This window comes from Oryx dammah, unplaced genomic scaffold (assembly GCF_014754425.2).
Source record: "Oryx dammah isolate SB20612 unplaced genomic scaffold, SCBI_Odam_1.1 HiC_scaffold_19, whole genome shotgun sequence".
Classification (NCBI taxonomy): Eukaryota; Metazoa; Chordata; class Mammalia; order Artiodactyla; family Bovidae; genus Oryx; species Oryx dammah.
In genome coordinates, this window is record NW_024070203.1 from 93320869 (window position 1) to 93348236 (window position 27368).

Genomic DNA, 27368 nt, shown 5'->3' on the forward strand with positions numbered 1-27368 from the left:
GCTGACTGTCAAAAAGGAACCGTGTAAAAAGTCCAAACGAAAGCAATGGACAGTAGGTGCGCTGACTGTCAAAAAGGAACTGTGTTTAAAAAGTCCAAACGAAAGCAATGGACAGTAGGCGCGCTGACTTTCAAAAAGGAACTGTGTAAAAAGTCCAAACGAAAGCAATGGACAGTAGGCGCGCTGACTGTCAAAAAGGAACCATGTAAAAAGTCCAAACTAAAGGAATGGACAGTAAGCGCCCACTGACTTTCAAAAAGGAACCGTGTTTAAAAAGTCCAAACTAAAGGAATGGACAGTAAGCGCCCACTGACTTTCAAAAAGGAAACTGTGTTTTAAAAAGTCCAAACTGAATGAAAACCAATCACGTCACCCTCCTTTCCTGCTTGGGAGGGAGAGGAGAGAAACTTGTGTCACTTTATCTAAGATTTAATGTCTCTGTGCAGAGATATTCTGTTTTCTAGGCTTGTAGGAAATACTTGAAAAATTGGCTTGATACACGCAGACCTGATGCCTCATGTGAAAATATGCTATTCCGAAGGGTACCGGAGATGAGACTTAACTAAATTCATATTTTCCACCTAAGTCTTCCCTTTGGGGCTCTCCATGAGGCTGGAGCAATGGTCTCAGCCCACCTGATCACATGTGTATCTAATTAATCACAGGGGGACTTTTACTTAGCCCAATCAGACTGTGGTTTTCCCCACACGGTTTCTCTGTGGATCATCATTTGCTTTTGAACCTTCTCACTTCGCTGTTCCTTCCTTGATTAGCTTAGAAACCGCTTGAGGACAGGACTGTTCCTTGCATCTGTAGCGCACGTGTGCCCTTGAATGGGGCTGAACCTCCCACAGGCAATTAACCTAAGTTTGATGAATTTTCTTGATAATGCTAACCAGTGCACTGAAGAAATGAATGCTGGATGTTATTAGCTTTATCCATCACTAAGCTTGGAAGTAATTAAACCTTGGTTCGCGGACACTCTGAGCCCCTTGTTGACTAGTTACCAGAGAGTGGGGACAAGAGAGAAGGAGAAAAATCAAAAGCCATCAAGTAGCAACTAGAGGCTGTGGGGAAAGTCAAACAGCAAACTGGAGCTGTTGTTTTAGATTATTCTTGAATATTTGTAGTCTTTTTTTTTTTTTTTTAACACTTCCTGTTACAGTCTCTGGACCTTCCCTGATGACTCAATGGGTTAAGAGTCTGCCTGCGATGCGGGAGAAGCAGGGGATACATCCCTGGGTCAGGACGACCCCCTGGAGGAGGAAACGGCAGCCCACCCCAGTGTCCTTGCCTGGGAAATCCCATGGTCAGAGGAGCCTGGCGGGCTGCATCTGTGGGGTCGCAGAGTGGGACACAACCGAGCATGCACACGTGACAGTCTGCAGAAAATTAAATCAGAGAAAGACGAGTCACCTTTGGACATAAGGGGATAGGGTGCCAAACGGCAAAGCTACAGGCAATGCCAGATAGGAAATAACCTTCCTTGAATTTTTGCGTTTTTTTTTTGTTTGTTTTTCTGTTTATTAGTGGGGTTGTTTTGTTCTTACCTGGAAGACATCTACTTTAAGATTAGCTCACATATCATCTTCGTAGAGCCTTCCAGGTGTCCTTCCAAACAGTGAATCACCAAACTTCCATATTGTGGTGTCTGTAGTTAACTGATAAAACTTAACTCTAGCACTGGGCAGAATGCACTGAAGGAAAGTGATCACGCTACATCTGTTTCATGTTTCCGTCTTGTGTAGCCATCACAAAGTAAAAATACTACTACGAACAACAGTGTGTTACAGTGTTAGTCGCTCAGCCGTGTCTGACTCTTTGTGACACTGTAGATTACAGCCCACCATGGAATTCCAGGTCCATGAGACTCTGCAGGCAAGAAGATGGTAGCCGTTCCCTTCTCCAGAGGATCTTCCCGACCCGGGGATTGAACCTGTGTCTCCTGCCTTGGCAGGTGGGTTCTTTACCACTTTGCCACTGGGAAGCCCTACTAATCCCTGAGGTGATGGAATTAGGATGTCCGAGACTTTGGCAGGTGATTCCACGAGCAGGGCAGAGGCCTCCTAAATGGGCTTTTACCTCCTATGAAAGCGACTCCTCGGAGGTCCCTCCCCACTTCTGTCGAGTGAAAATACAAGAAGTTCGGATCTGAAAGAAGGCCTCAAACTGGCACCCTCGTCTTGGACTTACAGCCTCCAGACGTGAGAAAAATATCCATTGTTCACAGGCAGCCTGTGAGTGGTGTTCGGTTTAGCTACTTGGATGGACTCAGACAGATGCTGTGACAAGCGTTGGGCTTAAGTGACATCATTTAATCTTCACAAAACCTTTGCAAAGTCGTCATTACACCCCTTTCACAGATAAGAAGACTGGGGCTTAGAAACATGGGAGTGGGCTTGTCCACTGCTTGTCCACACGCAGCTGGAAAGTCATCACAGCAGGAAGTCCTACCCCAGAGTCCACCAGATGAATCTTCTTACGAAACTTTCAAGAAACACTGCAACACTGCTGCTTACACACCAGACCCCCAGTGACGGTCAGTAAGTGCATGTAACACTTATCGACACTTACACAAGACAGGCACGTGACATTCTTTGTATCTGGTTCTGTAAAGGTAAAGATGGAGAGTTACAACGGTGAGACGGATTTAGCGACCTCTGTGTCAGCACAGTCACAGGGCTTCTTTACATCAAGGCCTCTCAGAGCTTTCAGTGTAGGTAAAATATAGCCTTCTGGGGCTTCCCAGGTGGCACCAGTGGTAAAGAACCTGCCTGCCAGTGCAGAAGACACAAGAGACCCAGGTGTGACCCCTGGGTAGGGAAGCTCCCCTGGAGGAGGGCGTGGCAGCCCACTCCAGTGTTCTTGTCTGGAGAATCCCATGGACAGAGGGGCCTGGTGGGCTATGGTCCACGGGGTCTCAAAGAGTTGGACTGAAGCGACTTAACACACACACACACACACGCACACACGCACGCACACACGCACACACACACACACGCACACACACACACAGCCTTGTTTTCAAAGTTGTTTGGTCATGGATCCCATTACTTCTTCTTTATCTTTTACATTACCTCTTTTAAACTGTATTAACAGTTTGGAAGGCAATGTCATGAAAAACAAATTCATAATAAGAGCTGGCACTTGTATGGAGCTCTGTGGTTTACAGAGCACACTCAGAGGCACCACCATCACCGTTTGCAGGGCTGCATGCGAGAGTTGAGAGAGGCCATCAGAGGTTTCCCCAGGAAGCAAGAACTGGACGGAGCAGGGTGCGTGGACGGAGCAGGGTGAGCGGACGGAACAGGGTGCGTGGGCGGGGCAGGGTCTGTGGACAGAGCAGGGCGAGTGGGTGCGAGGACGGGGCAGGGTGAGCGGGCAGAGCAGGGTGCGAGGACGGAGCAGGGTGGGGGCAGAAGGCCTCCAGGGCTCGGTGTCCACTGTTGACCCGTGCCGTCATAGCAGGCAGTCTCCTTTCCTACAGAAACTTACTGCTTAGGGGAAGCAGGGCATTAAGTGAAAGGTCATTCACCTTTCTTTGCCTGTTTCCTCATCTGTAAAATGAGGCAGTTGGAACAAACTTAAGAGAGGTGCCGTGGCCAAAGTCAAACACTATCTTCCGTAGCATGGCTGGATTTGTAATTGATTTTATCAGCACCGGAACCAGTTCAGCCGGCGTGCCGTGAACTAGGAGCCAGTAACAGTGGTGGGCATTCCGCCTGCAATGAAAACTTAGGCGTGATTCCTCCTCCAGCATATTCCGTCTCCCAGAATGTGCTGGTAGAAATGTTTGTGTGCAACTGTGCTCTAAGGCCAGAGCACCATCCCCTTTTGTACCTCTGACCTGCTGTCTCTTGAAAAAACAAACAAAAGCCAGATAACACAGCACTGCCCCGAAATGTCACAGTCTCCTTGTGGCCAGTGCCTCATGACCATGCCCGAAGGTCTTAAATCCACTCTTACTCAACAGCAGGGTTGGAAGTCAGCTTCCCTTTGGTAATAAAAGCTATTACCCGACTCTTTAAACATTTCAACTTTCCTCCCTATTTCACAGTTTATAAAGCACCTCTCTGATGTGGAAAGATTTTTTAGTTAAAAGGAGATGTAAGACAGCATGCTTTTCCACTTATTGATGGCTTATTACTTCCCAGAAGCTAAGAATCAGGGCTTCTGCGACACGGCTTTGCTAATTGCTCACGTCTGTTATGACGTCAGTGCCCTGGGCATCTTGCTGCCCCCCTCCCAGCTCCATCCCATGGGGAGTCTGGCATTAGCACGGCCAGAGCCTGGGCTAATACGCACCCCACACAACTCATTAGCTGCACATTTGTATCGGAGCCAAGAATCAGCGCGATGGATCCAGCACCGTGCTGGAGCCCGGGTCAGCGTCTCAGCCGAGGGCTCCTCGACGCGGAGGTCAGCAGGTTGGTGTTGACCCCACAGCCCACACCCAGCACGTCGCGCTCCACGTGGCCACCCGGGGAGGACGGCAAACATGGGCCTAGTTAAAAACTGACGGGAGGAGAAACTTCGCCTTGCAGGATCCACGAGGCTTCACGGTTACTGATCTGCCCCTCCACTCACATGAAACGTCTGCTGGGTTTATCTCCAAAATAAGAGAGCCCTGAACAGTCAAGGGCTATTCTCATATTTCCAGGAGTCGGACACCATGCATTAGGGGTCCAAGAGAAAGTCTGAAGCCCGTCTCTTTAAATGTAAATGTTGTTTTTGTAACATTTGCTGGTTTAAATCCAGTGGAGGTAACATGACTGAAGCAGCATTCTCTCCCCTCCCCTCCTTCCTTCCATCTCCCCTCCCTGCTTCCTGACTCCTTCCTTCCTTCCCACCAACTTCTTCCTTAAACGGATGCAGTAATAAAGAGCCCTTTAAAAGCTTCCTTCCCAGGTCGGGGCCTCTCAAGTCATCCTCATAATACACCATTTGGCACAAGACTCTGCTCACACACCTATCACCTTCTCCCGGAGGACGACAAACCCCAGCAGGGCAGAAAAATTACTTCCGAAAAGAAAGGCTTCCTCAGGTCTCCAAATCCATCATGGCCCACAGTAATTACTGACTAGGACATTCTGGGTAGGGCTGCCTTGCTCTTACCAACAGTTTTCCTTTCTTTAAGAGTGGAACAAGGAAATACAGGCTCCCAGCAACTGGTATTTTAGAGATGATTACCTGACCCTATATAGGTATTTTAGGTTAGCTTGATTTTTGTAGGTCTGGTTTGAAAAAAGAAAAGAAAGGAAACAAATTCCACGCTTCATGTTTAAAATTACAGCGCATGCAGCGCTCACATTTTCATAAAACCACTTAGAAATGAAAGGTCGAATGAATCATCCTAACCCCGAGACTCAGCTTTCTTGTCAGCACAATTCAAAAAGTGGCCCTTGCTTTCAACGATCGCACCTATTCTGGGCGGCCTCCCCGTGAGCACTTTGCGCCAGGACAGCCGCGAGGCACACAGCGTCTCCCGCGGTGCCTGTGTGCTTCCTGAAAACGGCCCTGATTCCTGCAGACCGAGGGGGCGGCCGCCTCTGACCCGGCGCACGGCCTCGTGCTCACTCAACAGGAGGACGGCCCTCAGCTCTGCTCTAGCGTTAGACGGACTAGAACCAGCCAGTTCCTGGGAGTGTCAAAGGAAACGAAGACGGAACCGCCAGGAAGCAACCCAGGTATGGTCTGAATGTTCGCACCTCCCCAAAGTTCCTTTGCTGAAAACTAACGGACAAGGCGATGGTATTACGAGGTGGGGCTTCTGGGACGTGATTAGGTCGTGAGCGCATGGGACCCACATGAATGGGATCAGTGCCCAACAAAAGATCTTCCAGAGGGACCCTGCCTTCTTGGCCCTCCCCCGTCTGAAGACAAGAAGACTGCAGTCCAGAAAGGGTCCTGGCCTGCCCGTGCCGGCAGCTGGGTCTGAGTGTCCAGCCTCCGGACCTGTGAGAAGCACATTTCTGCTGTGCATAAGCTACCCAGTCTATACGTGAGTGTTCAGTCCTGTCCGACTCTCGGCAACCCCGTGGACTGCAGCCCGCCAGGCACCTCTGTTCATGGAATTTTCCAGATAGGATACTGGGGTGGGCTGCCATTTTCTACTCTAGGGGCCCTTCCCAACCCGCATATCAGACCCGGCCCTCCCGCAACTGCTGCGCTGGCAGGCGCGCTCTTTCCCACTGTGCCACCCGGGAAACCCAGGCTATGGCGTGTTGTTACAGCAGCCCAAAGAAATCACGGCAGCTGTTGGTTATATAGAACTCAGGGGTTCTTGGAGTCGGGAAAGTGAAGAAGGGCTTTTCTGTGGGAGACACGCTGGAGTGCTCACTTCTAAATCTATTTTGGTGCAATGCGTAAAGCCCCAGATGAAAAGCAGTATTGTCACTGTTCTCAAACTTAAAAAAAAGGTAGTCCTGAGCTTACAGATCTATATATACTGGGTGAAAATGGAACTGACATGGAAAACTCCCTAAGCCTGGTGGTTGGGTGGGACAGAGCCCCTGGCCCAGCGAGGGCCGGCAGGCTCTCTAGAAACACTGCTGAGTTACTTTGCATGGGAATTTATAGCATTCAGCTTCCTCAAGCATTTTGGATGCGGTGCCCCTCGTGGTCAGGCTTAACTGGCACAACAACACGGTCCATCGCTAAGTCCTGTCCTCACAGACTGAAGCATGCCAGGCTCCTCTGTCCTTCACTACCTCTTGGCGTTTGCTCACATTTATGGCGATTGAGTACCTTGATTCATGGACCTACCATTCCAGGTTCCTACCATTCCAGGTTCCTACCATTCCAGGTTCCTATGCAATACTGCTCTTTACAGCATCGGGCTTTACTTTTACCACCAGACACCTGTACAACTGAGCACCATTTGCCCTATGCTCTTCCTCAGTGTGTTTCCCTGGTGGCTCAGACGGTAAATAATTTGCCTGTAATGCAGGAGACCGGGGTCCCATCCCTGAGTTGAGAAGATCCCCTGGAGAAGGTCTTCTTGCCTGGAGAATTCCATGGACAGAGGAGCCTGGTGGGCTACAGCCCATGGGGTCCCAAAGAGCTGGACGTGACTGGGCGATTAACATACTTCCCCGGTAGCATATCTGGGCACCTTCTGATCGGAGGGGGGCTCATTTACTGGTGCCATACCTTTTTGCCTTTTCATGCTGTCCACGGGGTTCTCCAGGCAAGAATACTGGAGTGGGTTGCCAGGCCCTCCTCCAGGGGATCTTTCCCACCCAGGAATCCAACCCGCGTCTCCTGCGTCTTTTGGATCACAGGCAGATACCATTTCTTTATTTAATCAAGTTTATACAAACTTTAGAAGAGCGTTTTTATAATTAATAGTTGATTAAATACGAAATTACTTCTAAAGCTTAATAATACAGTTTTGGTTACAATTATATATATATATGATCTGAGCTTCCCTGGTGGCTCAGACTGTAAAAAATCCACCTGCAGTGCAGGAGACCCAGGTTCAATCCCTGGGTCAGGAAGATCCGCTGGAGCAGGGAATGTGTCCATACAAATGAATTTCACATTCTTTTTCGATGGAAATTGAGATTACATAACTTTGACTTTATGACATCTTTTCCAGGCATCACAGATATGCTCTTCAAGTCTGATTTTTCCCTTCAAGCTTGCCCTAGAAATCCCACTCACCCTGTTCCTTCCTCCTCCCTGAATCTGGCGGCATTCTTGGGGGCTACACATTTGATTCAGCTTGTCCTCTACCACAAACAGTAGCTCCTTGGCTCTTGTGGATTTAACAGAGTTGTTACTGACCATGACCGTAAATGCTGATGACTTGTCATTTCTTGTGATTTTGCTAAGGTCAGATCTGAAAGTCTGGGCTGCCACAGCCCCAGGGGAAGCCAGCCCACCGCCCTCCGCAGACAGAGCAGCTCTCCCCTCAAGAGAAGCCAGTGGAGACACACACCCACACATGTCCACCCTGCTCAGCTGCTCCTTGGAAAAGCCAAACTCAGTATCAAGGGTGGAACTCTATGAAAGTGGCAGTTCTTTGCAGAAAACAAGTTGGGGATAAGTGAAAGAAAAGAACACTCAGCTGGCCCTCTGAGTCACTGACTGATCAAGAGCTGGGTGAAAGCACCAGAGCAAGTCCTTCTCACTCATTTGGTAGAAGAAAGTACGCACTGTGTGCTAGCACCGTCCACAAACCTGGGAGTTGATAAAAGCCTCTACGCAAACCCACCTTAAAAATACTCTTAAGATGAGAGTGCAGAAGATGTGCAGTGAGAGAGCTGCCTTCATGTGAAGCAGACGCCATGTGACCCTGTGCCAGACCCTGTCTATAAAACTTCTCACTTCAACCATATAAATTCTCCTTTGAGGTAGCTATTAATGTCTCTTTTTCTAGAGACACAAAAGCTGAGGTTCAAAGACTTTAAGAAACTTGCCTAAAGTCACCCAATCAACAAACAACAAGTGACAGTCGTTCAGTTATGTCCGACTCTTGCGACCCCAAGGACGCAGGCCGCCAGCCTCCTCTGTCCCTGGGATTTTCCAGCCAAGAGCACTGGAGGGGACTGGGGGGAGGCCTTGTCCAACGCCTATGCTCCGGCCTCTGCGTTATCTTGTATCCCAACCCCCACCCACCTCCCTGCTTCTGGCATATTCGTTCAGTTGATTCTTATCGGATTTATTGACTCCAATCTCATTTCTAGGTTTCCCAAATTCACCTTAGCTACAATGCTTGCTACGCTGAAGCATTTTAATTGCATAAGACACGTGCAATTAAACTGCATTGCACACACACACACACACACACACACGGAATGATTTTGCACTGACAGTACTGACTTCAGGGGGTCTTAGTGTGTCCGTGTTGGGAGACCTGGGTCCATAAGAGAAATGTTCACCTGAAGCTTTTGCTCACAAGCTGCGTCTTCACTGGTGGAGTCCCTCCCCTACCCCCTCCACCAACACATCTCCCCACCAAGGCTTCTGGAAAGAACCCAGCTCAGTAAAATTGCATCTCTCCCCCTTTCACACCCATTACTGGCGGTGCTAACAAGCAGAAAGCAGCCCTACAGGTAGACAAGGAAACTAGAGAAAAGGGTGTGCAGTGGAGAACCCAGGACACCTGCAGCTGAGAAGAATCAGACAGACTACAGTTCACACAAGGCTCAGTCTATCTGCACGCAGAGCAGAGTGTAAAGAACAGTGAGTCCGGAATGGGGAGGCAGGTGAACCACGCGGCCAGATGTTCTCGGAGCCGAAACAAAGCTGCCGGGCAAACCACTGTTTGGCAATAATAAGCATTACATGTGTGAAAGTCGCTCAGTCACGTCCAACTCTTTGCAAACCCATGAACTGTAGCCTGCCAGGCTCCTCTACCCACGGAATTCTCCAGGCAAGAATACTGGAGTGGGTTGCCATTCCCCTCTCCAGCACACCTTGCTCACCCAGGGATGGAACCTAAGTCTCTTGAATTGCAGGCAGATTCTGAGAGAGTCAATTCGTAGGCAGTTGATAAGAAGTCCAGGGTCCCCATGAGGAGGAGATAGGGGTCTAGAATCTCAAGGAGGAGGAAAGGACAAACGTCCTTTCTTCTCTACATTCCTAAGTCTTAGTCACAAAAAATGTTTTCTTCTTTAAGCCCGGAACTGATGATACACAACAAACAACTCAGTTTAAACTCTGTACTAAGGATTATACAACAACAGTGTGTCCTGCTTGAGGACAGTTTCTCTTTCCTGAAAACCTTCTGACTAATCCTGATATCTTAGAATGGCAAGAATACATGGAAGAACTGTACAAAAAAGATCTTCACGACCAAGATAATCATGATGATGTGATCACTCATCTAGAGCCAGACATCCTGGAATGTGAAGTCAAGTGGGCCTTAGCATCACCATGAACAAAGCTAGTGGAGGTGATGGAATTCCAGTTGAGCTGTTTCAAATCCTGAAAGATGATGCTGTGAAAGTGCTGCACTCAATATGCCAGCAAATTTGGAAAACTCAGCAGGGGCCACAGGACTGGAAAAGGTCCGTTTTCATTCCAATTCCAAAGAAAGGCAATGCCAAAGAATGCTCAAACTACCACACAATTGCACTCATCTCACATGCTAGTAAAGTAATGCTCAAAATTCTACAAGCCAGGCTTCAGCAATATGTGAACCGTGAACGTCCTGATGTTCAAGCTGGTTTTAGAAAAGGCAGAGGAACCAGAGATCAAATTGCCAACAACCGCTGGATCATGGAAAGAGCAAGAGAGTTCCAGAAAAACATCTATTTCTGCTTTATTGACTATGCCAAAGTCTTTGACTGTGTGGATCACAATAAACTGTGGAAAATTCTGAAAGAGATGGGAATACCAGACCACCTGACCTGCCTCTTGAGAAATCTGTATGCAGGTCAGGAAGCAACAGTTAGAACTGGACATGGAACAACAGACTGGTTCCAAATAGGAACGTCAAGACTGTATATTGTCACCCTGCTTATTTAACTTCTATGCAGAGTACATCCTGAGAAACGCTGGACTGGAAGAAATACAAGGTGGAATCAAGATTGCCGGGAGAAATATCAATAAGCTCAGATATGCAGATGACACCACCCTTATGGCAGAAAGTGACGAGGTGCTAAAAAGCCTCTTGATGAAAGTAAATGAGGAGAGTGCAAAAGTTGGCTTAAAGTTCAACATTCAGAAAACGAAGATCATGGCATCTGGTCCCATCACTTCATGGGAAATAAACAGGGAAACAGTGGAAACAGTGTCAGATTTTCTTTTTTGGGCTCCAAAATCACTGCAGATGGTGACTGCAGCGTGAAATTAAAAGACGCTTACTCCTTGGAAGAAAAGTTGTGACTAACCTAGATAGCATATTCAAAAGCACAGACATTACTTTGCCAACAGAGGTCCGTCTAGTCAAGGCTATTGTTTTTCCAATGGTCATGTATGGATGTGAGAGTTGGGCTGTGAAGAAGGCTGAGTGCTGAAGAATTGATGCTTTTGAACTGTGGTGTTGGAGAAGACTCTTGCGAGTCCCTTGGACTGCAAGGAGATCCAACCAGTCCCTTCTGAAGGAGATCAGCCCTGGGATTTCTTTGGAAGGAATGATGCTAAAGCTGAAACTCCAGTACTTTGGCCACCTCATGCGAAGAGTTGACTCATTGGAAAAGACTCTGATGCTGGGAGGGATTGGGGGTAGGAGGCGAAGGGAACGACCGAGGATGAGATGGCTGGATGGCATCACGGACTCGATGGACGTGAGTCTGAGTGAACTCCGGGAGTTGGTGATGGACAGGGAGGCCTGGCGTGCTGCGATTCATGGGGTCACAAAGAGTCGGACACGACTGAGCGACTGAACTGAACTGAACAGTAACCAGTTAAAAAGGTATACAGCTGCCTTGCTAGACTAGCAGGGGGCACTCTCTGCCCCCTTCCGAGGTCTCTGTCAGAGGCTTTCTCTGCCCTCTTTCACTTTAATAAACTCTGCCACACAAAAGCTCTGGAGTGATCAAGCCTGGTCCCTGGTCCCGAAGCTACATCTTCCTTGAAGATCATGAATCCGACACCGTTCACCGTAAGCTGTCAATTGCTTACCATCCGAGCCACCAGAGAAGCCCCATACACGTCGCCAGCACTGTCTTAAGAACTTTCAGGACCACAGGAGAGTGTCAGCGCCACTTAAGGCAAGAGAGGCTGCGGCCACCGCGCCACTGCGACCAGACGTCCCCCCCGCCCCGTCTTTCTCCGCCGACGCTCCCCCAGGTTTCACTCTCACTCTCTCGGACCTCTTGTGCTCTAGAAGGTACCCCATCTCTTGTGCATCCCGACCTTTGATTTCAGCACAGTCCCCCTCGGCCAGCAGCCCCCATCCTCACCAAAGGAGAAACAGCTGAGAGGGTCATACATTTGCATGATTCTGAAGAGTTGTTACGACGCTTTACATGACAGTGAGGTGTACCAGGTGGAATGCCTCAGACTGAAAATCAGAATGAGTTTTAGGTTCACATCTAATGCTAACTAGCTGCACGGTTATGACCAAATAACATAAAACTGTCAGTTCTTATTCTATTATTTTTCGTACCTCCTAGCTCTAAATCTCAATAAAAACCTGACATTTCCCCCAGAGCAATCAGCAATCTCAGTTTAGAGTTCCCCAATTCTGAGTTCCGATCTAGTGTTCTTTTCACTAAGAAAGATGATAAATTCACAAAAATAAAGTGTGGCCACTCTGAGAAGGGGAAGGAAACGGCAACCCACTCCAGTATTCTGGCCTGGAGCATCCCATGGACAGAGGAGCCTGGCGGACTGGAGGCCCTGGGGTCACAGAGTTGGACACCTACTCTTTGCGACCCCACGGCCCGTGGAGTTGGGACGTTCATGGGATTTCTCAGGCAAGACCCCTGGAGTGGCTGCCTTCTCTTCCCTGGGGGTCCTCCCGACCCGAGACCGAGCCTGTGCCTGCTGCAGCCCCTGCCCTGGCAGGTGGACTCTTTACCACGCGAGCCACCCGGGAGCCCATATGTAAATAGGGATGTTCCTAAATCAGGTTCTAGAACTCTGCTGCTGCTGTCGCTTCAGTCATGTCCGACTCTGTGCGACCCCACAGACAGCAGCCCACCAGGCTCCCCCATGCCTGGGATTCTCCAGGCAAGAACACTGGAGCGGGGTGCCATTTCCTTCTCCAGTGCATGAAAGTGGAAAGTGAAGTCGCTCAGTCATGTCTGACTCTTCGCGTTCCCATGGACTGCAGCCTACCAGGCTCCTCCGTCCATGGGATCTTCCAGGTAAGAGTACCGGAGTGGGGTGCCATCACCTTCTCCAAACTCTGGATACACCTATATTTCGAGCCCTAATCGTAAATAAAATCAATATAAAGTGCCGGGAGCCAGCGTGAGGAATCCCACCCGTGACAAGGTCATGAGGGAGGAAGCTGACATATGCAAGGCCTTGCTCAGACTTCAGGAGTTCCCCCTGGCATTTCCTGAGCATCCACCCCCCCAAAATAAAAATCTGCCGGCTTTTGTACTCTGCTTTTCCACTTTTCTGATATTCTCTGGAAAAAAGTCAACTCAGGGCTTTAGTCTTCTGCATTTGAAAGGGATGTTTCAGTTAACCCCCCCTGATTGCTCTCTAGCTTGCCTAACAGGTTCCCCAGACCTCTTACAGCTTGTGAATTGCTTGCAGCCCCCAACCACAAGAGGCACAAAGCTTAAAAGCATCTTAAAGATACAGAGCCTTTTCTAAAGAGTTAAAAATTATATTGGTGACGGGATTTCACTGTTGACTCAATGATTGCTGCCAGGCCTCCACATTCTTTATCTTTTAGGCACCTGGGAGGATGTTAATCAATGTAAACGGGATATGGAAATAGATATATAGTAGTTCTGATGTTAGCAACACTAGACTTTTGAGTTAATTACTTCTCTTTGCACTCCTCTTGTGTCCTTGCTAGGTAAGAACGTAACTTTATTTAGTACTTTCTGAGAGTGGCACCAAACTTTGGGAAGATCAAAACAAATGAGTCTTCTGGTTGACAAACCTGTATCAGAAAAAAGGCTGTAAAATGCTAATTGGCCCTTTCTGGCCAGAAGATGATGTAAATCACCTAAGACTTGTGTATACAGTTAGGTATGCAGAGAGAAAAGCCTGGTTTTGATAAGAGTCTGGGCTGCTAATGCTGCGTAATTTTGTATTACCCATTGATCTCTGTACAATCTAAAAGGTATATAAGGCCTTCTGAACAATAGGAGCCGGAGCCAGTCGCTGGACTGGTTTCCCCCCTGTCTCTCTCTCTTTTCCCTCCTTTTCCTCTTTACTTTAATTTCAGGCTGAATTCTCATCTGGGGCGCGGAGGCTCGCCAAGTCTACCTACTTGCCCTGGCTGTTAAGACCCACGCGAAAGGGAGCCTAAGGCGAGGCACCCTTAGATATTCAAGCGAGCGCCGGTGGCCCAACGTAGACGGTGCAAATTCTTTCTCTGGAATTTTACTGGTCTTCCGCGTAATCCAAGCTATTCAGCCCTCTTCCTCCACTTAATTTTCCTACTACACTGTTGTTTCTTAATCTAATCTTTTATCAATAAATAAACAAGTCTTTCCTCGCCAACGCTGTCCATCCTTCGAATTCCCTGGATCCACCGGGGCTGGACCCTGGCAATAAAGAACTTCTAGTTTATGCACTTGATAAACCGAGGAACTGATTCAGCTGAAAAAACCTGAAAATACCAACTTGGAGGAGTTTCAGGATGAAAAGTGAAACGTGGAAATTTACACTAAATTTGTAAAGTGGCGGTCTACTCGTATTAGAAGTAATAAAAAGCACAAGCCAAAAATGTAAGGATGCAAAGGGACACTGAAGTAACATTTGGGAATTTCAAAGCATTAAGTATTTTCTCTCTCTGCTACTTAAAGGTGCCATGTACATCTGTTGGAATTTTCTCCCCCTGTGTAGACACACCAGTGGTTATAGCAAGTACTGTTGGTCTGAAGACAAAATTCCCTGATGTGAACACCGACTGCTCAGTGGACGCTTTGCCTTCTTTGGAGAACTGCCTGTGGCCTCCAGCAGAGTCACAGCCACAGCTGACTTATGTGGGGGGGTCAGCCCCAGCTTGTAGCTCCGGGCGGGAAAGTTCTGGGCTGCCATTCATGCTGCAGACTCCCCGGGGTGGGCTGATTCTGAGACGGGAAGGGGCCGGGCACAGCCTTGAAAAGAATGACACGGCCCCTGCAGGTGGGCAGGACATAAACTGGTTAGAAGCAACCCAGTCCGAGACGGCAGGCAATGTGCGTTCCGGCAGACCACAGGCCTCAGTGCACACTCGTCGTAATGTGTCGGCGTGTGCTACGTGACACACCCACGGGTGCCATGCCAGTTCCAAGGCCGAGCATAAAAGGCCAAGAAGTGGGAGGTGACCCACTGCCTGGAACCCCCCGCCCTTTCCCCAAATAGCTGAAATAATCTTCCCACTCATCAGCCCATGAAATTGCTGAGTAGTTGTTGTGTTGTTTAGCTGCTAAGTCGCGTCCAACTCTTTGCGACCCCATGGACTGTAGCCCACCAGGCTCCTCTGTCCATAGGGTTTCCCAGGTAAGAATACTGGAGTGGGCCGCCTTTTCCTTCTCCAGAGGATCCTCTTGACCCAGGGATCGAACCCACATCTCCTGCATTAGCAGGCGGACTCTTTAACACTGTGCTACCAGAGAAGTCCAGCCTATGAAATTACCCAGCCGGCAAAACCCACACCCTCTTGCCTTCTGAGATGACCCACACTCTGACTTCGGACTGTGGATCTCCCTGAATAAATCTGCTTTCACTGTACTTTGGCTTGCTCTTGAATTTCTTCACATGCAAAGCCAAAGGCCCTCACTTGGCGGCCCGCACTTGGCGGCCCGTCCCAGGAACTCGCCTGAGACCCGGGATGTGACCACCCTCTCACAGCCCACCTTTTTCCTGCAGCATCACCACACCATCCATGCTTTGCTTCCTCCCATCTACACTGCTTCATTCATTTCCTTACAGGTTTCTCCTAAGAGCTGTTAAATTAAGTAAACAAGGAGGCCAGTAGACTGAGATGGATCTAATGCTTAGGAGGTCTGTGTGAGCAAACCAAAATCCAAGCCCTGAAATGCCTTAAGGTTATGACATCAAACTTAAGGATAATCAATCACAGCCAATGAGGGTTTTAAGCTATAAATGATCGAACATTTCTTTCCTTTGCTTCCACACTTTTTCTATATAAGCCTTTCCCTGAGCTCCTAACCACTTCCAATTTGAACTGATCTTTGCTTAGATTCTGAAAATGTCTAACATGCCTTAGTTTATCATATAAGAGAGTCCTCCCTTGGCAATCGCTCCTAGAGAGTCTCCATTTCAGACTCAGCTCCCAAAGAATTCTGCCTAAGACTGTCATCAATGTATGATCTATTTCATAAAGGAAGGCAATTCTCAAAGCCTAATGAGATAAAACAAAGTTTAGTCTGCTAGCCACACAACCAGGCACAGGAAGCTTTCTATCTTGAGTCTCATGATTATTTCCAAAGAGATGGAATCAGGTGAATTTGTGCAAATCAACCTATGAGAACTAAACATACACGCCCCCATCTCTCTTATGCGGGCAGCTCTGAGGTTTCCACCCCAGGGAGAATGACTCAGGACTAAACTGCACTGTGAAGTCATGTATGAAAGTGGGCAAATTTTCACACTTTCACTATGGTTGCCTCTGTCTCCAGGCCAACATCCAGCCTAATTTTAAGTCTTTGATTTTTATTAGCGTGAATGTTAGATGGGGGCAGTTTGAACTCTCATCAGTTCAGTTCAGTTCAGTCACTCAGTCGTGTCCGACTCTTTGAGACCCCACGCACTGCAGCACGCCAGGCCTCCCTGTCCATCACCAACTCCTGGAGTTCACTCAAACTCAAGTCCATCAAGTCAGTGATTCATTCTGGCACATTTGCTTTAAACACTTCCAGTAAGAGACCAACAAGAAGGTAACCAAGCTGTTGCCAGATTTTCCTGTCCTGCTCCATCTCAGAGGTGATTCAGGCAGGAGCTTGCTGACTGCATTTTACAGCAACACATCAGGCCTGTTACCACTTAACTGCATTAACTGTGTTTCCCAGCACAGCAGACAGTCTTGCTTTATGGATGATGCAGTCAGGGGCGGCCTGGGCAGTAGCTCTATTTCCATTTATCAGACGGGAGTCCCCTAAGGCCAGAGACCACTTTCTCCCTGGAAGAAGGGGTAGGAAGTTCTTACTTAGGTGATTTTTAGGGCAGATGGTGGAGCTGATATATTTAGAGGCTCCGGAAATATCATTCCATTAATTACACTGTCAAGATCTTGATTACCAGCAGCCTGTTTGACTCAGGCCAGGGCTGTTATATTTACATTTGAGATTCTTCTAATATAGCTGGGCAAAGTAGCTAGAGAATAAAATTACTTGGTTATATTTCACCTGGAATTTTGGGGGAATTAACAGATGGCTATTGTTGGAACTGAACATTAATGGTGGTCTAGTAAAGTAAGTAATAATATAAAAATGTGACAAACTGATGGATGGACAGAGACAGACAGCAACAGCGAGATATCTGGATAAGTGGATAGGGAAGCAGAAATAGATAAGGATGCACAGAGATGAATAAGGGTAGAGAGAAAAAGATACAGTAGGTAGATGAACGAATGGATAGAGGGAGAGATGGATAAACGGAGAGAGAAAAAGAGACAGAGAGGCAGAGGCCTGCCTTTGCACAGCAGTGGTGGACGAATAAAAATGGCTGTGCAAGCTGAAATCATACAAAGCGAGCTCAACAATCAGCTGGAAAAACCGGCATTGTATTGTGGATTTTTTCAAACTGTTCTTAAGACATTAAGATCGTCTTACTGTCAGCTATAAAAATAATAAAGTTAATATCTACTAAACAGTCTATCATTTAAAACACTAGAAAGATTGGGGATCAGTGCTTTTATTCCTTTGTCAAAAACTTGCTGAGAGCAGCCTGAGCAGCGCTCGCCGCCTTCTCGTCACGTCGCTCACGACATGTGAGCATCCTGTCCATGCCTTGACAAGTCATCATCCTCCTTTCCAGGCCTGGATCAGCTAGCAGCTTCTTACACTGCACTTGGAACTCCCAGGGATGTGGGACTTCTCTGAGAGCTCCACGAATGTGAAGTCTTCCACTGGCGTCACCCTCCCTTCATCCTGTCTTCACAGCCACTCTCATAAGCTTACCTTCAATCGCTTCTCGGCCATTTGGCTAAGATCAAGTGAAGCTTACCTCCACTCTTTCTAATATCCATTCCTGCAAAGGTCATGTTGATTGATCTCTGGGAGACTAGAAGGAAGCAAAACCTACCCCCCTCGCTGTCGTGTGTGAACGAACCACCGCAGACTGAGTGAGCACCATGACTGGGCCTCACCATGATGTTCAGCAGCCGCGTGCACGCAGCGACCTGTGGGAAAAACTAGCAGCAAAACGTGCGCTTTACAAGATTCAGTTCAGTTCAGTTCAGCTGCTCAGTCGTGTCTGACTCTGTGACTCCATGAATCGCAGCCCGCCAGGCCTCCCTGTCCATCACCATCTCCCGGAGTTCACTCAGACTCACGTCCATCGAGTCAGTGATGCCATCCAGCCATCTCATCGGAGTTCACCCAGACTCACGTCCATCGAGTCAGTGATGCCATCCAGCCATCTCATCGGAGTTCACCCAGACTCACGTCCATTGAGTCAGTGATGCCATCCACCCATCTCATCTTCTGTCGTCCCCTTCTCCTCCTGCCCCCAATCCCTCCCAGCATCAGAGTCTTTTCCAATGAGTCAACTCTTCGCATGAAGTGGCCAAAGTACTGGAGTTTCAGCTTTAGCATCATTCCTTCCAAAGAACACCCAGGGCTGATCTCCTTCAGAAAGATTACTTACAAGATTACTTACCGTGAATATGCAGTCAAAACACAGTTAAAATTACTTACAGTTAATAATACAAAGTTACCTACAGTAACTGAAATCTGGACCATGTTGTTGACTGGGACTGTCTACTGAAACCACGATACCGGAAAGTCACAGATACTGGAGAACATGCAAAGCAGGGCTAACGCCCTCTGTGCGCATCTGCTGCTGCTGCTCAGCCGCTCAGTTGTGTCCGACTCTCTGCAACCATGAACTGCAGCCCGCCAGGCCTCCCTGTCCATCACCCACTCCCGGAGTCCACCCAAACCCATGTCCATCGAGTCAGTGATGCCATCCAGCCATCTCATCGGAGTTCACCCAGACTCATGTCCATCGAGTCGGTGATGCCGTCCAGCCATCTCATCGGAGTTCACCCAGACTCATGTCCATCGAGTCAGTGATGCCATCCAGCCATCTCATTGGAGTTCACCCAAACCCATGTCCATCGAGTCGGTGATGCCGTCCAGCCGTCTCATCCTCGGTCGTCCCCTTCTCCTCCTGCCCCCAATCCCTCCCAGCATCAGAGTCTTTTCCAATGAGTCAGCTGTTCATGTCAGGTGGCCCAAGTATTGGCGTGTGTGTGTAAACACAAATCACATTCATGTCGTGTGTGTGTGTTCCAGCGTTCCTCTTAACCTCTCCCACCAAACCTCATTTCCGTCTTCGCAGGGCAGGAGAGGGAAGATCTGGGGAAGCGCTGCCCTGTGCTGGTATGTCCACGCCCTCTGCTGTGGGCTGAATGCTTCCCTTCCCCTCACAGTTACATGCTGAAGCCCTGATGTGCTGGTTTTAGGAGGCGGGGCCTTTGTGAGGTGGTTAGGTCAGGAGACTGGAGCTTCCGTGATAGAATTAGTGTCCTTATAAGAGGAAGAGCGGCTAGTCCTCCCTCTCTCTGCCACGTGAGGACACAGAAGAGGGCTGTTGGTAACAGGCTCCATGCTGGGACCCTGATCTTAGACTTCTGGCCTCCAGAACCATGAGACGTAAGTTTCCCCTGTTTATAAGCCAGACAGTCAAAGGCATTCTGTGGCAGCAGCCTGAACTGACAGCCATCCTGTATTTCCACAAAGGCGAATAAAGGGTCTGAGTATTTTGATACGGCTCTTAGTTCTGAAACTTTGCGTTTGGTGTGGGTTCTGGGGCTCTCACTCATGTGAACACTTGCTCCCTGGGTCCCTTTAGCTCAGCTTAGTGGAAAGTTCTGGCCTAAGAGTTAGAAAGTGAAGTGAAGTCACTCAGTCATGTCCAACTCTTTGTGACCCCGTGGACTGTAGCCTACCAGGCTCCTCCGTCCATGGAATTTTCCAGGCAAGAGTACTGGAGTGGGTTGCCATAGAGTTAGAAAGAGGGGTTCAAACTCTGGCCCTGCCTCTTCCTAGAGGAGTCGTCTTAGAAAAGTTCCTTAACTTCTCCAAGCTTGCCTCCTAGGCTAAGTCGTCCAGCTCTCGCAACCCCATGGACGTAACCTGCAGGCTCCTCCGTCCAGGGGATTCTCCAGACAAGAATACTGGCGGGGGCCGCCGCCCCCCCGGGCGCGCCCTCCTCCAGGGGATCTTCCCCACCCAGGGACGGAACCCCTGTCTCTTGCCTTGCAGGCAGATTAGGTATTATTTAAAGCACTCTGGTTGAGAAAGAGGGATTATTTAAAGCACTCTGGCTGAGAAAGACTTAAGCACATAATAAATACTAATTACCAACTTACTTCCTCTCCTCCATTACCACCCTGGGGAGGCACAGCCCTCTAAATATTCCCATTTGAAAGGAACTTTTATGGCAATGAGGGAAGTTGAGAACCGAACTGCATCTCAGAGGTCCCAACTGTTTTTTTTTTTTTAAAAACCATGTTGTGTTTGAAACCTGACAAGAAATAGTTTGCAAACTGAGATAACAGGTGAGAGTAAAGACAACACCCGACTAAGGGAGCAAAAACAGAACCGAAGATTCCGCCGCACACTCCCTTATTCTGTTAAGTTGGAGTGTGTGTGTGTAAACACAAATCATATTCAGAACTCTATTTTTTTCTGTTTATCTTTCCTTTATTTATTAATCTTTGTTTTATTTTTCTTTTGTCTGAAATAGGACCATTAAAGACACCTCAATAATAACTGTAAAAAGACTACCTAAAGAATGATGATTCAAAAAATTTGTCTGGGGCATAATGTGTTTTATAGTCCAGGGTGGAGATGAGCATTCAGGGGGCAAGCAGGGCTTGCAAGGGGTTAAAACGGTTTGAGACTAACTCGATGGCGGAAAGGCTTTTCTGTTGGTGCGCCCGGCCCGCCTGCAGGTGAGCGCACCCACGGGGAGCGCAGCGGCCCCGTCACCACGGCCCACAGCTCACAGGCCCACAGACGTCAAGGGGACGCAGTGGCAGCCCCGTTCGGAGGGGCAGCGTGCCTGACCTTGGCTGCAGCCGCCAGAGTCCAAGAGGGGAGACAAAGGGGCCGTGATGAGAGAGCGGCACTGGACTCTTCACAAATTAAATAGAGATAACGACACCACGGCATCGCCCCATTCACTCGTTAACCCTGCACCCTGATTGAGAGCGTGACCGTAAATAAGAGGCCTTCCATCTTCCAGGTCCCAGATTCCGCGTCTTTAGAAAGAAGAGGCGTGTTTGATCACTCTCTCGGTTCAGGCTGCTGGAGTGCATTATCACACACTGGCTGGCTGAAAGAACAAACCCTCATTTCTCACAGTTGTGGAGGCTGCAACTTCAAGACCAGGGTGCCAGCACGGAGTCCTGGTGAGGGTCCTCTCCCTGGCTGGGAGAAGCCTCCCTGCCTGGCGCATCTTCGTGAGGGGAAGACATTGCTCTGGGTCCTCACCCCTTAGAAGGACACCGACCCTATCACGGAGCTCCACCCATCTCCATGACTTCATCTAAACCTCATGACCTCCCAACGCCCCCACCTCCAAATCCATCACATTAGAGATTGGGGCTTCAGTCTACAGATTCTGGGGGGAGACAAACATTCAGTCCAGAGAAGTCACCTCTAAGTTCCCTTCTCTCTGACTTGAAGATTTCCTATGGCCAACAAATCAAATTTAAACTGTCTGTCCCGCTTTCAAGATCTTCCATAATTGGGAGCCACCCAAGGTACCAGATTTTCTCATCACCTTCCTTCAGGATAACCCCACTCCCCTTGAGGCCAGTCTCTGCTCTGCCCTCCCTACAAAGTGTAAGCCACTGCGTGGTAAGTTGCTTCAGTCATGTCCCACTCTTTGTGACCCTATGGACCATAGCCCGCCAGGCTCCTCTGTCCATGGGATTCTCCAGGCAAAATACGGGAGTGGGTTGCCGTGCCCTCCTCCAGGGGATCTTCCCGACCCAGGGACGGAACCCGTGTCCCTTCCATCTCCTGCACTGGCAGGCGGGTCCTTTATCCCAAGCGCGATCACCTCCCTTCCTCTTAGGCTCGTTCTCCTCGGGGAGTGACTGAGTTCTCCCCACTGACTCAGGATCATTTCTTGAGAGCCGTTCTTCTAGTCCCTGGATCATCTCACTGTGAAGAACAATGTTAATATAGAGCTCTCTTTCTGTGTAGTGAAGAGGAGGCTTCAGGATCTGCACTGAAAAGAATCTTAGAAGGGAAACTGTTGTTGCTTTCTATTGTTTTAGTTCAGTAAATGCCAGTTCTAAAAACTTGAAATTGAATATAATATGTACAAACTTTGTCCCGGAGCTACTGTTATTAGTAAAAAAAAATAAAAAATAAATCAAAGATTAACAGTATAGGAAAAGACAAAGGATATCAATTTAAGATAAATTACAGCTGAATATATATAGAATCATCCTTTATATCTTTACAAATACCAAGTGAATTCTCTGATATTTGTGGTAATACAAGAAAGCCACAGTATTAAGGATTTGCCATTTGTTGTAACATTTTGCTAAAAACCATTCTTATGTCTCCACATTAGGATTCAGTATCAAATATTTATTCAAAAAAATTCCAGTTTGGATTTGCTCCCTTAGACTTGATCTATAGTTATCTTTTAAGAAGTTTTGAAGATGAAGGCAATAAAAGACATTCTCCCTTCTGATAATTATCCATGATAAGTCATTACTGATTGCTCTTACCAGCATAATGCATGATACAATTTAAAGAAACATCTGATGATCTGAAAGCACATCGAAAGAACAATCATATTCTAAGAACAGAAAGCTTTTTATGCACCTTTATGACTGCTCCATTGGAATGCTTAATGTTTCTACAGATAATTTGGGATAAACAAAAGTCATAAGCAGACAGTTTATAAGTGAGAAAATGGAACCTTTGGAAAAAATGCTAATGTCACTGCTAATGACGATGTAATAACCATTTCTCAACTATCCAAATGGTAATGGTTTTAATTGTAGTTGGTGCTAAAAGAGATGAGAGAACAGTACCTCCTAGAGTTGACAGCATCTCGGTTACTTGCGAGCTGGAGGGATGTGTGTGCTGGACAGCCTCCCCTTGCCTCCAGAGCCAGGCCCCACCATCTGCTGTGCTGCTCGGAGCCCAGGGAGGCTGACCTTAACCGAGCACCTGTGGTTCCTGCCTCTGGCTTCCAGGCAGCCTCAACCCAGGGCAGACACCAGTAGGAGATCAGCAGGCAGGGATTCACGGGGATTGTCTCTCTGCTAAGAGACCACAGCTCTCAGTGAGTGGCCCTTCTTCAGAGCTGCAAGTCTTGCTAGCTTCACGTAGCAGCTCCTCTTCCTGGCTACTTCCAGGTAAAGGATAGCAGTGACCTCTCACTGTTCAGCTCCTGGTTTCCTCTGTCTCGGCCACACTCACAAACTGTCACTGTGTTAAATCCCATCCAGTCACCCTTTCTGAGTTTGCCATCCATCTCCTGCCAGACCCTAACATACACAGTACTTCCCTGCATCCACTCGGGACCCTAACCCAGTAAAGACATTTGTCACCCATTCCCTTCTACAGCAGCTGTCTGTTGCTCTTGTAGCCTATTTTTCCATTTCAGGACTACCTCTCCTCATCCATCAGGGCACAGTTTGGATAAGGCTGACCTTAGAACTTGTGTTAGAAATATGGGAGCAAAGAGCCTTCTCTTCACTGAGGCAGCCAGCTATAAAAACAAAACAAAAAAACCACCCAGCCAAACCTGGAACTCCTGGGCCAAAGAAAAGGGCACTTGCTAGGGTATAAACCAGCCAAGCGGAGAGAGTGCAAACCATGCGGAGGCAGGCCCGCTGGCCCTCTGTGAGCCCTGGATCCCGCCGTGCCTGAAGCTCACCCTGGACACTGTCGTTATCGGAAGCGCTAGTCCCCTCTTCTGTGCTCAAGCTGAGCTGAGCTTTCTGTCACTTGCAACTGAAAGATCCCAGACTAACAGGACTGCTCCTGAAACAAACACATGTGACTGGAGAGAGTAAAGAGGAGAGGGTGAGAGGCTGTGACTTCCCACACACTGCCGTCCAGACCTGTAGTGCTGTTTTCAGCAAGCAGCCTCACACATGAGGTCACGAGACACCACCTGTGGCTCTTGTTCATTATGATCCTGGTGTCACCACCACCTGCACTGGCCCTTTAGTCCTCCGCAATCCGCGAGAGATGGGACAATACCGCAGCAAACAGCGTGCTTTGTGTTGAAGTTGGGGGCTGGGGCCCACGCATGAAATGATGCAAGCGAAGGACAGTGGTGGAAAACAGCCAAATGCCCTGCTCAAGCGCCTTCTCAGATGACAGGCTCGTTGGCAGGAAAGCTGTTATTGCAACAATCATTATTCCAATTTACCACCTATTAGAATGTGAGTCACTGGGAGGTCAGACTGTCCCCAAAGCACACTGCTCCTGAGCACTCACGGTCAAGTTCAAGGAGCAGCCATCAGGTGTAAGGTCAATGGCAAAGGCTGAACGCTTTGAAATCAAGAGGACGGTTCGCCCCCAGGAGGCTGCTGCAGAGAGAGTTTCCCCATCTTCTTCAGCACGCCACATCGCTTGGGAAAAGAGACCGGTGACAGCGTCACCGTGACCCCAGGCCCTTTCCAGGGCAGCTGCCCTCCCCGTACTCATGCCTACACGCCTGTCCCTCCTGCCTAGCACTGTGCCTTGCACAAAACAGGCACTCAGAAATGATGACGTTGAGAGCCTGCTGGCTTAAGAGTACAAGTAAAAGATGGTATCTGAGAAGAACGCGCGCAGAGGAGCTGCTTAAGGCATCTCCGCTGTTGTCATCACTGTATGTGTGTGTGCAGTCAGCCGCTCAGTCGTGTCTGACTCTGCAACCCTGTGGACTGGAGCCCACCCAGCTCCTCTGACCATAGGATCTTACCGGCAAGATTACAATTGCTTTATTTGCAAAGTATCTGTGTGAACAGTTAGGTCCATCAAAACCCACAGAAATCCCTTTTTAAAGCAATGATTCCTACTTCCTTACCTGCCAAGGAGACAGTTCTATTGCGCATCTGAGTTATTTCCCCTGCCCTTCCCCTTCCCATGCACATATGAGAACCAAACTGTCCGCCACTTGCTCACTCATTCATCCAGACAATAGACAATGAGTGACCACCTGCATTTTGCCACACACTGGACTGTCTGTGGGGAATCAAAGTTGCTAAAGACACAGAGCTCCTGCATAATGCAGACCCGCTGGAGATGGACAAGAAATCCCAGTGAGAGACTCAGCCTGTGGAACAAGGCACCTGATTTCAGGGGCTGCAGCACATGTTGGGAAGGCCTGGGGAAGACGCCTGGATGAGGGATGCTTCCTTACCTTTTCTGCGAGCCAGCCGAGGTGCCTGATCTCCCGGCCCCCAGCAAGGCCCATCGGGCCCAGCTGTTCGCGGACCTCGGCGATCACGTGGACCAGCAGGTCACTGACGGTCGCGTGGATGGCACTGAACCAGGCCTGGGCCGTGGCGGAGTCCTTGGCCCTCAGGACCACAGTGTGCTTAGCATCTGGAGAGTGGATTTCAAGCTGCCTAGAGGAGCAGAGAGAGAAGGGTTAGGAGGTTCCCTGGCAGATTTTGTCTCCTCAAGCCCTGAGCTACAAAGGTGAATTAATTTCTTTTATCTATCATATATTTTACTTTTAATTCTTTTAGCTTTTTAATTAGGGAGTTTTTGCAGTGGGTTTTGTTTCTTTTTTTCCCTTTCGGCCTCTCCCTGAAGCGTGCAGAGTCTTAGTTCCCTGAGCAGGGGTTGAACCGGCACTCCCTGCAGTGGGAGCACAGAGTCTTAACTGCTGGACCGCAGGGAAGTCCCTAACTGAGATTTCTAAGTTTATTTTTTAATCGATAAGAGTCTTTAAACTCTAGAGTACTTTACAATTTTCAGAAGTTTCACAGAGATGAGTTCATATCATCCTATGAGAACCCTTTCCCTCCCTCCTATCCCTACATTGCCTCTCCCCGCTAACGTGAACTAACTCTTCATTCTTATTTTAAGCTTCTTTTGAATGGCTTATCTTAATGGCCTCATCATCCATCCATCCATTCACTCACTCGTTCATCCACAAACACTGGCTGTGCCGAGGCATTGGTTGAGCTGCAGAGGGCACAGCTCTCTAGTCACCTGAACTAAGGGTGCCTGGCCTTCCTGTTATTCAGCTGTGTCTCATTAGCAGCATCACATTAAGACTTCCAAGCTGTGAGCTGATATTAATCTGCCTTACTTCTCCATCCCCAGAGGACTTTAACAATATGCTCGTGTCCTAGCAGATGCCGGTGGGACGTAGACTGAAATACCTATCCTCCTGCTTAATTCTACTGTTCATTATTAATTGTGAATAGTTTAGCATCAGAGTCGGCCAAAGTTTTGCATTCCTCAGGAATCCTCTCTGTGGCACATTTCCCTACCTCTTCATCTTTGTCCACGTGTAACGCAAGGCTTCCCAGTTGGCTCAGTGGTAAAGAATCCGCCTGCTAAGAGGGCATGCAGGTTCGATCCCTGGATCAGGAAGAGCCCCTGGAGGAGGGCATGGCAACCCCCTCCAGTATCTTTGCCTGGAGAATCCCATGAACAGAGGAGCCCGGTGGGCTACAGTCCATGGGGTCACAAAGAGACACAACTGAGCAACTGAGCCTGCAAGCGATGAAGGAGGGAACTGGCCGGGCACAAGGTAACAGTGGGAAAGAGAAGCACTAAAACGTGTTTTTTGTTGTTTCGTTTTGTTTTTTTAAACCTGCACTGGGAGGCTTTTGGGATTTTAGTTCCTGGACCAGTGATTGAACCTGAGCCCCCTGGTGGTGAAAGCTTGGAGTCCTAACCACTGGACCACCAGGAAATTCCCAAAGAGTTATATTTAAAGTCAAACTTCAAAGTTTATGCAAGAACTCCAATGGGATCACCTGCGATTCAGCGTGAGATCTGCATACTGTAATTATATGGTAAAAGGCAGAAGTTCTTGACAGATGCTCTTGGTTTTTAAATTTTTTATTGTGAAGCACTTACAGATTTACACAGTATTGCAAAATCTGGACAAAGAAGTCCAGGACACCACCCACTGTGTTTACTCTGATAGTTCCACCCACTCACTCACTCATTCACTCATTCTATTCACTCAGTTTACTCTGATAGTCCTATTTTATTTAGCTGTCATATATTCTAATGTCAGGGCTTCCTAGATGTCTCAGTGGTAAAGAAGCCACCTGCCAACAAGAGATGTGGGTTCGATTCCTGGGTGGGAAAGATCCTCTGGAGGAGGAAAGGGCAATCCACTCCAGTATTCTCGCCTGGGAAATCCCATGGAGCAGCCTGGCGGGCTACAGTCCATGGGGTCAAAAAACAGTCAGACCCAACTTAGTGACTGAACGACAACAATACGATATCAAAACCGGGGCCCTGGCACAATGGAAGTGTGTTGCTGGACCCCGTTTACCACGTGTAGATTCCTGTAAACACCACTGCAGGCAAGGGACAGAACAGAAGCACACCATCACCATACGCGTTCCCCTGAGCCGCCCCAGGGGTCACAAGTGCACCTGCGTTCCC

The 27368-nt window shown here is 48.4% G+C and overlaps 1 protein-coding gene across 1 annotated transcript in view; it reads right to left on the reverse strand.

Moving 5' to 3' along the window:
- The window catches only part of SNTB1 (syntrophin beta 1), a 246696-nt gene that overhangs the window by 60282 nt on the left and 159046 nt on the right, over positions 1 to 27368 (reverse strand). The window contains exon 3 of the mRNA XM_040261800.1: positions 25150 to 25357. Coding sequence (XP_040117734.1) covers positions 25150 to 25357 — 208 coding nt within the window. The remainder of the gene's footprint in view (positions 1 to 25149; positions 25358 to 27368) is intronic.